Source organism: Staurois parvus, unplaced genomic scaffold (genome assembly GCF_062004578.1).
Source record: "Staurois parvus isolate SC_StPar_1 unplaced genomic scaffold, SC_StPar_1.0 ptg001045l, whole genome shotgun sequence".
Lineage (NCBI taxonomy): Eukaryota > Metazoa > Chordata > Amphibia > Anura > Ranidae > Staurois > Staurois parvus.
The window spans coordinates 6,132,815-6,148,263 of NW_028318841.1; the positions used below are offsets into that span (position 1 = coordinate 6,132,815).

Sequence of the window (15,449 nt, forward strand, 5' to 3'; positions counted from 1 at the left end):
GGTAGTCACACCAAATATTGATTTGATGTAGATTTTTCTTCTGTTCGCTCACTTTGCATTTTGTAAATTGATCAAAATAAACAATTAAAAAAATATATTTTTTGAAAGCATTCTTACTTTACAGCATTTCTTCACACCTGCCTATAACTTATGCACAGTACTGTATATTGCTTAGTTTGATTAAATTAAGCCAGAGAGCTGGAAGGAAATAATTTGCCACACACACTATTTTTTTACAAGTATAAAAATGTATTAAAATATAGTCAAAATAGCTTATCATGTTAAATATATTCAACAAAGTCACATAATTTGTGTTACCTACAAAAAAATTTCATTTTTCCCTCTATCATCAGTTACGTGCAGGAATAAACTAGTCAGAGATTTGTCTTGATCAAAGCTCCCTGTAGATTCATCAATCCATCTTTAATAGTGTCAGATTTGGAGAAAAGATCAACAGATTGTAGATGAGCACCTAAATAGAGGGCTTTCATTTTGGGGGGAACAGTGATCATAACTGAAAAATACTGTTCACATATGATATACTTTAATGATAGAAGTAATGAACAGAAACAAAAATATATATAGAAATGTTTTCAGAACTTATCAGAATGGCTATTTGAGAAATGAACTGAACTTTACAGTATATGTAAGCCCTCACCTTGTAAAACAACCCGTTCAGTTTGAAATAGAAATGAAAGGCAACACATTTGCACATAGATATATATAAAACATTTTATAGATACCTTTTTCCCTTTTTCATAAGAGATCACATACTCATTGCTTTCAGTTGCATAAGGAGCTCAGAGAGCTCGGGGAGGAGAAACAGCAGCCAGTGGTCTTCTCAGTGAATGGCTGTGCAGAGGGGGGCATGACAGGACAAGTATGATCATTGGAGGAGAGAAGAGAGAGAGTTATCTGCACAGCTAGATCACTGACCATTTCTAGTGTGGTCAGTTTTTAATAGGAAAGCAGGGGGACTGGCAGGAACACTAGGGATTTCACACAAAGGAAGCAATACAAAGAAAACAGGATATTTCTCAAACAAGTACATGGTACAGCAGCACATATCAGGAATATGAAATGTTGGGTTTACATATTCTTTAAGTTTCCCTTACAGTGGCAATACAATAGGGTCATCAGCTTATCACCTCCATAAGATTTACATTTTCATTTGCGGGTACTGAGGCTGATTTATTTCAAATATATACGAAATGATTAGCAAGCCTACAACTCACAATATCAACTGTCCCCAGTTATCCAGGCCCAGAATCCTTGCATATAATATGTACCCCTGATGAAAATGATCATTTGGTCATCCTACCTATAGAGATTGTCAGAGAAATCAACAACTGATCAAGATAGTTTGTTGCATTTTTCTCTGTTGATAATTAACTCATTTGCATAAACCCCCTCTTATATTCCTGGCCGAATAACATCTTTACATATATCAAAGCACCTGGATAAAAAGTACAGTAATATGAGGTCTGCTTGTGCATATGCTGCTCTAAAACAACCATTTAATTTGTCCTCTGCACATTATGAGCAATCAATGCTCTTGATGAATGCCCATATCTCTCTGATATAGCCACCATCGTAGGCCACTGTATACTGTACGTTGCATATTAGGTCCCACACAGACAAGGACAAAAAAGTGCAGGTTAGCTCAGTATGTTCATGAGAAGCCATTTTCAGCTTGTAAAGGCTGTTAACATAGCACAGTCTTATGTTCTTATGTATATTCAAACTATTAGTTTGCCAGATGAAAGATTACTATTGTTTTAATCGTTAAACTATGTCTAAAGCCAAAACTTTTGTTATTTAGCTTTGTAAAGAGTAAGACATCCGAAGTCTTCAAAGTAAAGGAAATCTTTATAGTTGTTACCAGAACAAGTGTCCCCATTGGAATAATTCACCTCTATGTCTGACCCAGTGACAACACAAAATTTTAGATTTTCCCTCACTGCAGGTGACAAAGGTCAGTAGATTTTACCAGCAGGAACATAGATTGCAAGAAAATTTTAACAGGGGTTCTAAACCTTCCATTCCTAAAAACTGCAATAATGTGATTGTAAAGAGAAATATTAATTTTTTTTTTAACCACTTATAGCTGAATGATGGCTACAGCGCGGTTGTCCAGTTCTGGGAGGGCGTCATATGACATTCTCCCAAACCTCCCTCCAGCAGTGCCACTCATCAGTGCCCAGTAGTGCCACCCAGTAGTGCCGCCCATCAGTGCCGTCTGTCAGTGCCACCCATTAGTGCAGCCTGTCAGTGCCCATCAGTGACACCTATCAGTGCCCATCAATGCTGCATATCAGTGCAGCATCATCAGTGCCTCCTCATCAATGCCCACCAGTGTCGCCTCATCAGTGCCACATCATCAGTACAACCTATCAGTGCTGCCTATCCATGCCACCTCATCAGTGCCCATCAGTACTGCCTATCAGTGCATCCTCATCAACACACATCAGTGAAGGAAAAAAATTATCTGTTTGCAAAATTTTATAATGGAAACAAAGAAAAACATTTTTTTTTTGCTCTGTTTTTGTTTATAGTGCAAAAAATAAAAAACCCCAGTGGCGATTAAATACCACCAAAAGAAATCCCTATTTGTGTGAAAAAATTTCTAACAATTGTTGTATGACCACACAATTGTCATTCAAAGTACAACAGCACTGAAAGCTGGAAATTTTCCTGGTCACAAAGGGACTAAAAGTGCCCAGTAGGCAAGTGGCTAAACAGCAAACATGTCATACTTACCTGTTCTGTGCAATAGTTTGCACAGAGCAGCCCCATACCTCCTCTTTTGGGATCCCCACCAGAGCTTGTGGCTTCTGGCTTGAGCTTGTGGCTTCTACCCCACTTTAAACTTTTGACTGAGTAGGAAAAGGTTATTATCTTTGAATGTTTTTGCTGCTGTCTGTATCTCCAGTGGGGTGCTTCTTCACTTTCTATCACAATGACAATGGTAGGACAAGAGAGAAGTAGAGAGTAGATGGATAAAGCCCCTTACAGGTATTTATTGTTATGATTATCCCCAAAGAGACACAAGATAGCAATAAAAACCTGATGGGGTTCTAAATCTTCCTCCCTCTACCCAAAGCATAAAGTATAAAGCAAAGTTTTGGCTGGAAGTGAATCTAAAGTGACTCTTTATCTGTGTTAAAAGCAAACTGGCTTAAGGGTGAACTCTAGCTGTACAATTGTACATGTCTCTACTCTGAACTGAAATTACTCTGATTTCACTGCACTCTGTAAGCTTCTCACAGTGTGCATTAGAAGCTGCAGCAAGTCAGAGAGCTTGCCTCACTTTCTGGCTAGAGGATATCCAGAATCTTCTAGGCCCCCTCCCCCAGATTTACTGTCCTTGGCCCACCCCTTTCACTCATTGGATTGTGGTTCTTTTAATCATGGAGGCTCAGCAGCACATATGGGATAACCGCTGCTTTATCTTTTCAGGAAGCTATGAATGGCACCTCTAAGATGCACAAAGACCTAGTGAGGAGGTCACGGGCTCTAAATAAGGTATGTAATCAAAAACAAGTTTAGTTTAATAATTTCATTAGCATGTTGATAAGTGGGAAAATGAGGAGCTAGGCTAGGCAAATTATAAGGGTGAAGGTAGGCGAATTATGAGAGCAAACATCTTTGCTTCACCCTGCAGTACGGAAATAGAAAAGTGAATGGAATGGGGATACTTTCCTATGCACAGTGTGTGCTGGTGGCAAAAAGTTTAGCATGGAAAAATCAAATTGGTGCTTTGCAGTAAAAAAGGTAAGTTCAAATAATATTATAGCTTATTTTTATTCCACCCTGAATCATGAGTTAATCATTTTGCCTTCTTGTGCTCGTTTATGTTCATTAATTCAAGAATGATATCAATGTGGTTAGCACACTGTACCTGTTTACACAACAAGATTTCACAGTGAGAATGAATAAAGTCTACTAACTCATCATTGTACATTAGGCAGTTTGGTCATACTGTTGCATTACCCTTTGGTCTATTTGGTTCCATCTCTCTTAAGTCACTTCCCTTTCTGGAAGAGCTGTGTTGGCTGTTTGTGCTTTGTAAACGTTTGATACTGCTGATCACATGTCTAAAATTCTTTCGAAACTGGTTCCCAACAAAGCAATACAGCAAAGGATTAATGCAACTGTTTGAAAAGGCAAGGCAAATACTTATTGGCAAAGCTGCTTCAACAAACGTCTCTATCTTGCAGTCCATAATAATCTCCATTCTTGTTAGAACATCAAGGAAAGTTAATAAATGGAATGGGAGCCAACAAACTAAGAAACAGACAACAATTGCAGTAACAATTTTGAGGACCCGATCTCTGCTTTGCCTGTTGATCACAGGTCCTTTAGATTTTTTGAAATGTAATCCAATCTTTAAGTAACAGGTGATGATGACTGTTACTGGCATACAGAACCCAAAAGTAATCTTTACCAAGGACATTGCCACACACCAGCTTGAATAATGTTTTTCAGGGAAATCCATTATGCACGCATGTACATCAAGGTTTTTAAGGTAGTATGTGTTTCGAAAATGGAATGTAGGAAAAGTGGCCATGATGGCCAGTGCCCAAACACATATTGAGACAATGACAGCCTGGGTTAATGTTCTCCTCTGTGAACGTAGCGGATACACAATTGCCATATAGCGGTCTATGCTCATACAAGTGATGAAGAAGATGCTTGCAAATAAATTCAAATTTAAAAGGGAACTTGAAATTTTGCACATTACTGTGCCAAATATCCAGTTTAAGCCGAATGCATAGTATGTGGCCCAGAATGGCAACATTACTAGGAACAGTAAGTCAGCTGTGGCTAGATTTACAATATAGATGTTGGCCACGGTTTTCAAATCCCTCTGGAGACACAAGACTGCAATGACTATACTGTTTCCTATGAAGCCAAAAATACAAATGAAGGAGTAAAATACTGGAAGCAAATCCATCTGATAGCCTTCAATAGTATTATTGATACATGATGATGGAGCAGTTAGGTTGCTGGTTAGGTTTTCAGACATAATCTTAATTTTTCACTGATGATGACCAAAATCGAAATGTTTCCATAAAATATTTTCCTTTGTGGATGGCAGAAGATATCCAGCTTTTGGCTGTTACTTATCTGTAAAAGAAAGTTAAATATGAACATACATAATATACTCTATATATATACATATGTATGCATAACATACATTTAAAGAGAACATTTATAGTGTAGTGAGCAGAATAAGAAGATGAATTTCATTATTCCTCCAATTATTTTTGAGTCATATCACAGACTGCTCACAGGCAGGAGGTTGTAGGAACTAAAAGTTCCTAACAGCAAATAACTTAGAGAAAATAGCTTAATACACCTCATTTTCAAAAGACATCAAAGCTCTTTTCTAAACATTCTTTAGGGCTTGAAGACTTGTAAATAGATATTCAGAAGGGAAGCAAAGAGCCTGTATTAAGTGATAGTATATCTAAAGTATGAAATAGGGATGTGGTGTCAATAATAATTCTTAGGAACCACTGCATTTTATATATTTTTATGTTATTATATATTATATTATGGGTTAACATGTAGTTTCCCACAGAAAAGACCTCTCACGGATGTTATTTGTTATCTGCTTAGTAATTATGGAATATTTACAATATGATCTGTGCAATTGCGTTTTGCATTAATAAATAAACAGGCTGTTTAAAATGTAGCTGAAATTATCCAGCCAACTAAACCTTTGTATATCATACAATGTGTACACCATAGTCTCACATAATGATTTGTTTATTATATTTTATATTAATATTTATATTTGCATATTGATTTGTTTATATACAAGTATACTTAATTATAGGGCACAAAAATTTTTTATAAATATGAAATAAGGAGAGATGCTGCATAACATAAACTTGATTTTCTCATGAAAATAAAAAAAATACATAGCTTACAAAAGAAAACTGTGAAAACAATAATTAAATACAATTTTTATTAATAACTTGGAAATATGTTATGTTTTCATGTGTGATATTAAAACTGTTTGTTTCTGAGCCAGTTTCATATTTTTGTGCATTCATTGGCAAATTTAGGATTAAATAAGTAGTTGCCTATAGCAACCGATAGGAAATCATCTTACATTAGTGCCTATATTAACTCTAACTACCAAGGTTATAATTGCTTTATTATAGTCTGACATGACATAACTTGTATAATTTTCATAGGATAAAAAAGAGGGTTGAATCTAAGAAATGCATCAAGAAATTAAAATGTTGTAAAAAGATTTTTTATACAGATTTAAAGCCACTTACCACAATAAAATATGTTCTCCGGGGTCTAACATTCTTTTTTCTCGCCTTGTACTTCAGTAACAGCTTGAAAGGTCTGCTTTCTTTCTTATAGCCTCTGTTTATTCCTTAGGGAGATGTCAGCATACATGACTGTGGGATTGGAGTGGAGAATCTTGGCACACATCTTTCTGGCAGAAATTCCTGCTCTCTTTCATTCTATCTTGTACATTTAACTCATAGTAAATCCTCAGACAAGATATGTAAGGAGCCATACTGCTGAGGTTCCTCTTATTATACAAATTTAATTTAAACAGCTAGAAGGTATATATTGTTAGGGTTATGAATTTAACTTGTAAAATAAGTTCCTGTTACAGTATTGTATTCCAAAGTGCTGTTAAAACCCAACCAAAGCAGTCAAAACCAGCTGCTGATGAACGTGTGCCTCTCTAAACGTAGTCATAGTACTAACTAAACATTTGCTAACAAGTCTACTTGTCCTACATTATTTCATATGTTTTAAGCCCTGACCAAGGAGGCATGATTATTCCCCCAAGATATGCTAGATTTGTGCATATTTTTCATCTGATATTACACCAGGATAAACTTATATTTGAATTACAATAACACAGTGTGGGGCTTCATATATTCCTTCAAAAGTTTATACATCATTCAGATCTGCAAAAAGGATGCAGACAGTAAAGTCAGAACTCCTGGTCTGCATACATGGGTCAACAAGACAACCTGGAAACGTATTTTAGAAGGGGGTCAGCAATGGTAGCTGCCATATTTCTTTAATGACAGCTTTGCTTTAGCCACAAACATACCCATCAGGTAGCAAAAAGCAACACACAATTTCATATGCTTTCTAGTTGCCTATTTTAATAGCATGTGAACATTTATTTAGAGAAGTACCCAGATTCGTATTGTTGATACTGGTATTGATTTTATTTGTATTATTACATGCATAAAATACATAAACGTAGTGACAATTGTTGCACAGTGGTAAGTGCCTTTGTAAGTAAGTATGTTTAATATGGAGAACTGGGCACTGCCCTAGGGAATGTACCAATACAAAAAAAATGATCATTCAGCAGGAAGAGGGTCTTTTCAGGTGGCCTAAAGGGAAACACTACATTACTCCTCTCGCACCAGCAACCCAATAAAATTTATTTCCACTCAAAAAAGTGTTTAATAGGTAGTTTTTGCAAAAATAGCAGATTTGGTTTGTAGCAGCAATAGGTCAGAACTGAGCAGCAGAAGTAGTAAAGATGGAATAAAAAAAAATACAAAGCTAAAGCAATTTCTTACAAATTGGCAGACGCTGGAAAACAAGCTTCATAACATAGCTTGTAATCCTATTTTCAGAACCACACTTTACTGTTTACAAAGTTAGTTAAAATATAAACATACTGTGCATCAAAATACCTCAAATTCCAGAGATGAGGCAGTTGTTACACCAAATTAAAAAATTACAGTACCATGTTGCATAGACAACAGCCAAACATATAGCACAGTGGCTGCAGACTATATAAGCAGTTTAAATAGACACTGGAGAGTAAGAGGGCGAGAAGAGTTATTTTTTTTATCATAAAATAACAGGTGTAGTGTGTTATTTCAAACACAGCAGCCTGAAATATTGTAAAAAATGGCTGCACATTAGGTAAGTATTTGTACTTGCACACTTTGTTAGAGGAAGAGAGCAGGTATATTTTATTGTGAAAAATATGTCAGTTAATGTCATGGTCAACAGCCAAAAAAAGCAATAAAATTGCATTCACACGCTGCACACATATAAGTATTTTTACTAGGCCCCAATGGAAGAGAAAGAGAATAGGCAGGTTTTATCATGAAATAAAAATAAAAGTGTACTTTTTCAGGCCAGAAGGCATAAAAGTAGAAATAATTTATTAGACAGTGTGTGTTCCATTTTGGTAAGATGCAATGACAGGGGTGATAGCAGGTAGATAACAAATAACAGTGTCTGGAGGCCATGAAATTGTACATACATGCAGCAAATATTATGAAACCCTTTTGATAGTTCAATATTTCAGGGCAGTAAAGCAGGCAGATTTCATCTGGAAATAAAAAATTGATTTTTTATTTGTGAACGTAAATACAGAAGATTGTACAGGTTTGCAGAAGGCCTTTTACATTTTAATAGGACAAGCCACAATTTCTGAGGGACAGGGCAAACACATTTCATCTGGAAATTAAAAAATTAATGTCGTTTTTCAGAGACTGAATATGAAAAAAATTCATACGTTACACATACCTGTCCAAACCTTTTTGGATATTCTACAATTTCTGAAGGATAAATCAGACATATTGTATTTGGAAGAAAAAATAGTGTGTCTTTTGTTTTTAATTGAAAAAGAAAAAAATGCACAGATTTTCAGCACAACATTTCAGCCTTTATGGGATGATTGACAATTACTGAGGAAGAGAGTAAGCACACTGCATCTGGAATAAAATGTTGTGGATAATTTTTACGGAGAATGAAGACAAAAAAATAATTCACAAATGTGCATCAAAGCTTTTAAGCCTTTTTGGACTGGCTACAATTTCTGAGGGAAAGAGCAAGTAGATTGCATCTGGTAATATAAAAAATGTTTGTCTTTTTGCCTTTAATGGAAAACAGAAAAATGGTATGGATTTGCAGCATGCCTTTTGTTCTTTTATTGGATACGGTGCAATTATTTAGTGGAGAGAGAAAGAAAGTTGAATCTGGATTTAAAAAAAAAGGCTGTCTTTTTTCCGCAACTGAAGATGAAACATTTTGCAGATTTGCAGTACAACCTTTAAACCTGTTTGCACCGGCTGCAATTTCTGAGTGAAAGAGCAAGCAGATTACATCTGGCAATATTTTTTTTTTCCAAGATTGAATGAAGTTTGACAATTCTACCAATTTGTACCACAGCTTATAAGTTTTTTTGGGGGGGACAGACCACTATTTCTGAGGGATAGAGCAAGCAGATGGCATCTGGACAAAATGTACTTTTTATTTTATATTGAAAACAGGAAAAATGTACTGTTGCAGCACACCTTTTAAGCCTTTTAGAATAGGCTTTGTTTCAGAGGGAGAGAGTAGGCAGATATCATCCCTAAATATTAAATTAGACTGTATTTTTTGTAGGGATAGATAACAGTTGTAGAGATTTGCTGCACAAAATCGCATCCTTTTTATTATGATACAGTTTTTTAGAGAGAGAAGACAGGCAGATTGTATCTGGAAATAAAACATGTTTCTTTTTTGTATATAAAAGGCGGAAACATTTTACAGATTTGCAGCAGAGCTTTTAGGCCTATTTGGATATGCTGCTATTTCAAAGAGAGAGAACAATATTATTCTTTTAAATATGATGCAAATTCAGAAGGAGTAAGTGAATTTCAGCCAGAAATATTAAAATTGGACTGTATGCTTTCCTGAGACAGGATGTAACATTTGTACATTTTCACTGCCCATAATCTCCTCCTCTTCCTGTAGCAAGTGACTGATGATGTGCTCAAATATTTCCACAGACTCTTCCATGCCAATTTGAGGGGCAATGTCAAGATTAACTGTAGATTAGGAAGAAGAACAGTAGAACAATTCAGAAGCACAAAACTCTCTCCCCCTGCAATTACTGTTAGCTGTGATTCACACTACTAACTCCAACACACTGACAAAGGGCTGCTGGGAGAGTTGACTTTTATAGTGAGGGATCTGGGGCCAATAAGCACACTATTAGGCAAAGTATTGCACCTGAGCAGAGTTCCCAGTGCACTGAAATAGATTATGGAATGTCTGCTTGGAGCTCCTGTCGAATATTCAGAAAAGTTCGACATTCAGTAAATAGCATACATGTAAAGTTTGGACCAAACGTATGTTTGGTCTGCACCCAAGCCTCCTCCCTAATCACCACATAACTTTCATCAGCATAATTGGTGGCAAAAGACAGGGCGTTCCTAGATCTTGGTCTCTATAATAAGAGCCTTTTATTATCCTCTGGCTGCTTCTCTTTTGTCTGGGTCTGTAACCGTTTTCTAGTACCTTAGTTGTTATCTGTGCCTTGTTTATCTGCCCTTTTGAGCTTCCTGATTCTGAATTGCTTCCTTTTGTGAGAATGCCAACAATTTTTGACTATGTATTTTCCAGCTGTTTGTCTTTGTCCACTGCTAGAAGAATCCAAACCCCCTTATCCCGGCTAGCAGTACCCTGCTAAATATCTCACAATGCACTGTCACGTAAGCACAGGTTTGCCTTAAACAAATCTGTGTTACTGTGCCTGGAAGTAAATACACTGCTCATAAAAATGAAAGGAACACTTTTTAACCAGTATAGCATCAAGTCAATTAAACTCCTGGGATATTGATCTGGTCAGTTAAGTAGCAGAGGGGGTTGTTAATCAGTTTCAGCTGCTTGGGTGTCAATAAAATTAACAGCAGGTACACTAGATGGAGAACAATGAGATGACTCTCAAAACAAGAATGGTCTTACAGGTGGAGGCCATTGACATTTTTTCCCCTACTCATCTTTTCTGACTGTTTTGGACAGGGCTGTAAAAGGTCCTTAACCCATAAGCAGGACTGGTATCAGCTCGTTTGTGCAAGGAGGAACAGGATGAGCACTGCCAGAGCCCAACAAAATGACCTCTAGCAGGCCACTGGTGTAAATGTCTCTGACCAAACAATCAGAAACAGACTTCATGAGGGTGGCCTGAGGGCCCGATGTCCTCTAGTGGGCCCTGCGCTCACTGCCTGGCATCAATCAGCAGAGCTCGATTGTCATTTGCCATTGAACACCAGGATTGGTAGGTCTGCCACTGGAACCCTGTGCTTTTCACAGATGAGAGCAGGTTCACCCTGAGCACATGTGACAGATGTGAAAGGGTCTGGAGAAGCCAAGGAGAACATTATACTGCCTGTAACATCATTCAGCATGACCATTTTGGTGGTGGGTCAGTGATGGTCTGAAGAGGCATATCCATGGAGAGACACACAGACCTCTACAGGCTAGACAATGGCACCCTGATCGCAATTAGGTTGCTGCAATGAAATTTCAGCAAAATGGACTAGCCTGCTGCATCATTTTTTCACTTTGATTTTCAGGGTGTCTTTGAATTCAGTCCTCTATAGGTTGATCATTTTCATTTCCATCAAACGATGGGGAATCCTTACATTCCTAACACATTACCCAGTCCATATCAGTACAGATATCCAGTATGATATTTTTCGCCATTAAGATCTGGTGTGTTTTCAAAGTGTTCCTTTAATGTTTTGGAGCAGTGTAGTTATGCTATATAAGGAAAAGTAAAAATGGGAAGGGGTGTACTTTTAATAAACCATGGCAGTGTGAAAAGAGTACAGAGAACATAAAAAAGACAGGAATAACATAGGATGACAGTTTGATAGCAGTAGTGTGGATAAGCAGATCAATGACTTTAACCCAAAGAATATTATGTCAATGAATGCTGCTATACCTAGGAATATGTAGTAATGAATGATGTACAGTTGCAAACTAAGGAGTGTATTTATACAACGTTCACATAAGTGTTTGTCCATAAAAACTGCATGTAAATACTGTATGTTCTGCCCAAATGGGGCGAAATCTAAAGTTCTTAGGGTATGCTCTCTGCAGATCTAGAATGTATGAATGGGAAAACTACCATATTATAGTCACTAGATAGTGATGACTATCATGAAAATAAGAAATATTTATAAAGAAACCTTGCACTTAGTTTAAATTAGTTAATGACTGCTGCACCTGAAAAAATCCTGAATGCTAGACTCAGATTACCCAAGAAAAAAAAGGTGCACAATCCCTTTAACTTTTAAATATTATATATCAAGAGATCCATATACAATAGAGTGAACAATCAACAAATTTTGACAAAAAATAAAAAACATTAGTGTCATAAATAATCTTTATAAATTTATAAGACATGTGAAAGTCCAAATCCACACACGGTCATCCAAGTGCCATAAAAGTGCTCATGTTCAAATGTAAACAGACATGGTGTTCTGGTGCTCTGGTGTTCAAAGTGTTGATTCTGAAGGTTAAGCCTGTTACTGGACAGGAATGATCTCAAATCAAAGAGATCTCAATTGCTTTTTCAAAAAGGAGGACTATTGCTCCCACCATCAGACTTCCAAATCTGCTTGTAACCCTGCCAGCAAGATGCAGCAATAATGTCCCCACAGCAGGAATACAGAGCTAACTCTCGAGACACCAAACTCACTCCAACAAAGGCATCAGTTAAAAGTAGGAAAGGAGAAGCCTCATAGTGAAATATTCCTAAAAAATTAAACGGTTACTACACTTACTCCTTTGAAGAAAAAAGACAACCAGTATACCAATCCAAACTGCATGGCTGCGGGACCCAGCAGCATGCATGTGCGTGATGACGTAACAGATCCAGCTGGATCATCATGCATGGGCACGCTGTTGGATCCCATGGCATTGCAGTTTGGAATACTGCACTATGAGGCTTCTCCTTTTTTGCTTTTTAACTGATGCCTTTGTTGGAGTGAGTTTGCTGGCTCAAACGTTAGTATAGCATATTCCTGATGTGGGGACATCATTGCTGCATCTTGCTGGCCAGGTCACATGTATGCCCCCAGCTGTGTGCATATATGTGGCTTCTCGGCGGGTGAGCTTTAACGCATGTGGCCCTGTGTAAACAACTTACCGTGCTCAGAGTGCATTCCCAGCATGCTCCCAGCACTGTAGTTGGTGGGGATCGGTAAGCTCCCGATGCATACTTGTGTACGAGAACTTTCCAATCATGTGGCCGCTATGACAACCAATCACATGACCCGAATGCCCGTCTCTGCCTCCCAGCATTTAGAATTCTTAAAGGGCTGGGAGATGGTTGGCGAGAAGTGGTTAACCTTCAGAATCAGCACTTGGAACACCAGAGCATGTGTTTGTTTACATTTTGAGCACGGAGCACTTTTATGGCACTCTGTGTGGATTTGTACCTTTATATATTTATGAACTTTTAAAGATTCTTTATGACACTGGTGTTGTTTATTGTCAAAATGTATTATTTGTTCACTTTATTATATAAGGATCTGTTGATATATAATATTTAAGATTTAAAGTGACAGCACACTTTTTTCTTTATATGAGTTAACATGAAAATAAGCATGCTTTTCAGCTTTTCAGCTCTGGTGCCCATAATGTGGTATTTTCCATATTCACACATTTGAACTGCAGAGAATATAGCCTGAGAACATTCAATTTTACCACATTTGCACAAATTGAATTTACATTCAGTTTCAGTGGAAAGGCAGTTAAGCAGCTTTTTTTTATAAATACGCCTCTAAGTGACCTAGTAATATATTTTGATGGAGTTGTCAAGTTTATTTTAAAACACCTTAAGCTACACACAGAACTTTCCTCTGGAATATTTTGGAAATCTGCTCATTTTCAATTGCTATTTTCAAACCATATTGTGCATTCAAAATGTTCACCACAATATAACTTTAGTTTTATTACAAGAAAAACCAGAACTGCTTGTAAATGACAAATAAAAATGTGGAAGCAGTAAAAAAAAGATGACTTGTTGGACAAGAGCCTAGCAGAGTCCAAACTACAAGATGTATATATTCTCTTTTAAAGACAGGCTGCAGTTTAACTGAGGTCACGAAAGAAACAATAAAATCTGACAAAGTGCTTTCACAGCTTTGGCAATATTACCATATTTTTATTTCCTTTATGATCACATAATTGTATCTATTATGGAACAGTGGATTCATGAATGGCTAAATTAAAACAAGACTTAAGGTGACCAAACATGAGGAAGCTAAATCTCCACAAGTCACTGTTCCCACAACCTGAAATGAGAGCATGTTGGGCAGTTCAAGACAGTCTAACATTTCATCAACTCTTGACCAATGGAATTAGGTTTAGCCTGGCCAGAAAAAGAGTTTACTGCATCTGATCTTTGCCAACTGATGTGATGAACTGACTGAAATGGTATAGTTCAAGATGGACTCTGGCTACAGTGCCAACTGTGGGAGCATTATTCCAGCAGGGTTCGCCTGATCCCTTTAATAGTCTATCAATGCACACAGACCACAATACAGCTAAATTCCGTGGTTCTACATGAATCAACAAACGTTATTGCTCATTGAGCTTATGAAGTTCATCAGACCGTGCTCTTTCTGAAATGCATTTCTCCCCATCTGGACCCTAGTAATAGTGGCCTCTATGGCCTCTATAACTGGCCTTTCACTTTGTCACGTAGTCTCTATTGGCTGTTGTTTGTGTCTCCTTTTTAAAAGATTTCCCCTTTCTCCTAAATTAAAGTGAAACTTCACTCTCTCAATCAACGTGGACTATTTAAATCCATATGCTGCTAGCATTAATAAATGGATAGGAAAGTATATCATATTTACATGTTCTAACTTTTTTTTTTACGTTTCTTCTTTTACTTGTTTTCATGTAGGCAAATGATGTCATACAACTAAGGGCAGATGGATTCCATGAAGTAAATGTTGCATGAATTTTCTGCCTTTACCCAAGATGGCCACTGCCAGAAATGGCAGGGGATGAATTTCAAAATGATTTCTCAGCAAAATAAAGCAGGGAGACATGGATGGATGAGGGAGTTTGCTTTGAATATTAACAATGAATGAAATAGCATTTTTGGTTTGTGTTGCTCAAATGCAATGCAGTTCTATTTTAATTATGGTGGGATAGGAAGTAAGGGGAAATCTAAGAGGGGAGACAAATTGCTCTACCTGTGCTCTTGAGAGTTTTCCTGTTAACACTGAATATATGTATCTGGAACATGTTTTAGCTCTTTCACGAAGAGCCTTTTAGTAAGAGTCAGGTATTACTTGTAACTAATCACAAGATATTATGATAATCAATGGTACACTAAGCTTACACCTATTACAGTACTGAACCCAGTATGTGCCATACTGATCCTAGGCAGAAGACTGACTAGATGATGGCACAGTCCAAATTTACAGACCATGGTAAATTGTCACAGTTGCACTAGTAACATACCAGGAGTAAAGCTACATTTGGACAACATGTTACCCTGAGCCCCAATTTCCCTGATCCCTTTATCCAACCTCTGAAGACGCCCAGTGTGATGGGCGAAACATGTTAGGTGATGACTATCGGGGACGTAATTTCTGGTCAGTGGGGCGCATGGTGGAACACATCAGACTTCTGGTCCA

At 37.2% G+C, this 15,449-nt stretch overlaps 1 protein-coding gene across 1 annotated transcript; it reads right to left on the minus strand.

Annotated features, from left to right (window-relative positions):
- Positions 1 to 381: 381 nt before the first annotated feature.
- Positions 382 to 5,125, minus strand: AGTR2 (angiotensin II receptor type 2). Its single transcript, XM_089657971.1, has one exon. It carries the CDS (start codon positions 5,027 to 5,029, stop codon positions 3,977 to 3,979), a length of 1,053 nt encoding a protein of 350 aa, XP_089514097.1. The 5' UTR covers positions 5,030 to 5,125; the 3' UTR covers positions 382 to 3,976.
- Between the last annotated feature and the right edge of the window lie 10,324 nt (positions 5,126 to 15,449).

Bases quoted from the DNA above. Each gene is read 5' to 3' on its own strand.
- AGTR2 (XM_089657971.1), bottom strand. From the start codon at position 5,029: ATGTCTGAAAACCTAACCAGCAACCTAACTGCTCCATCATCATGTATC.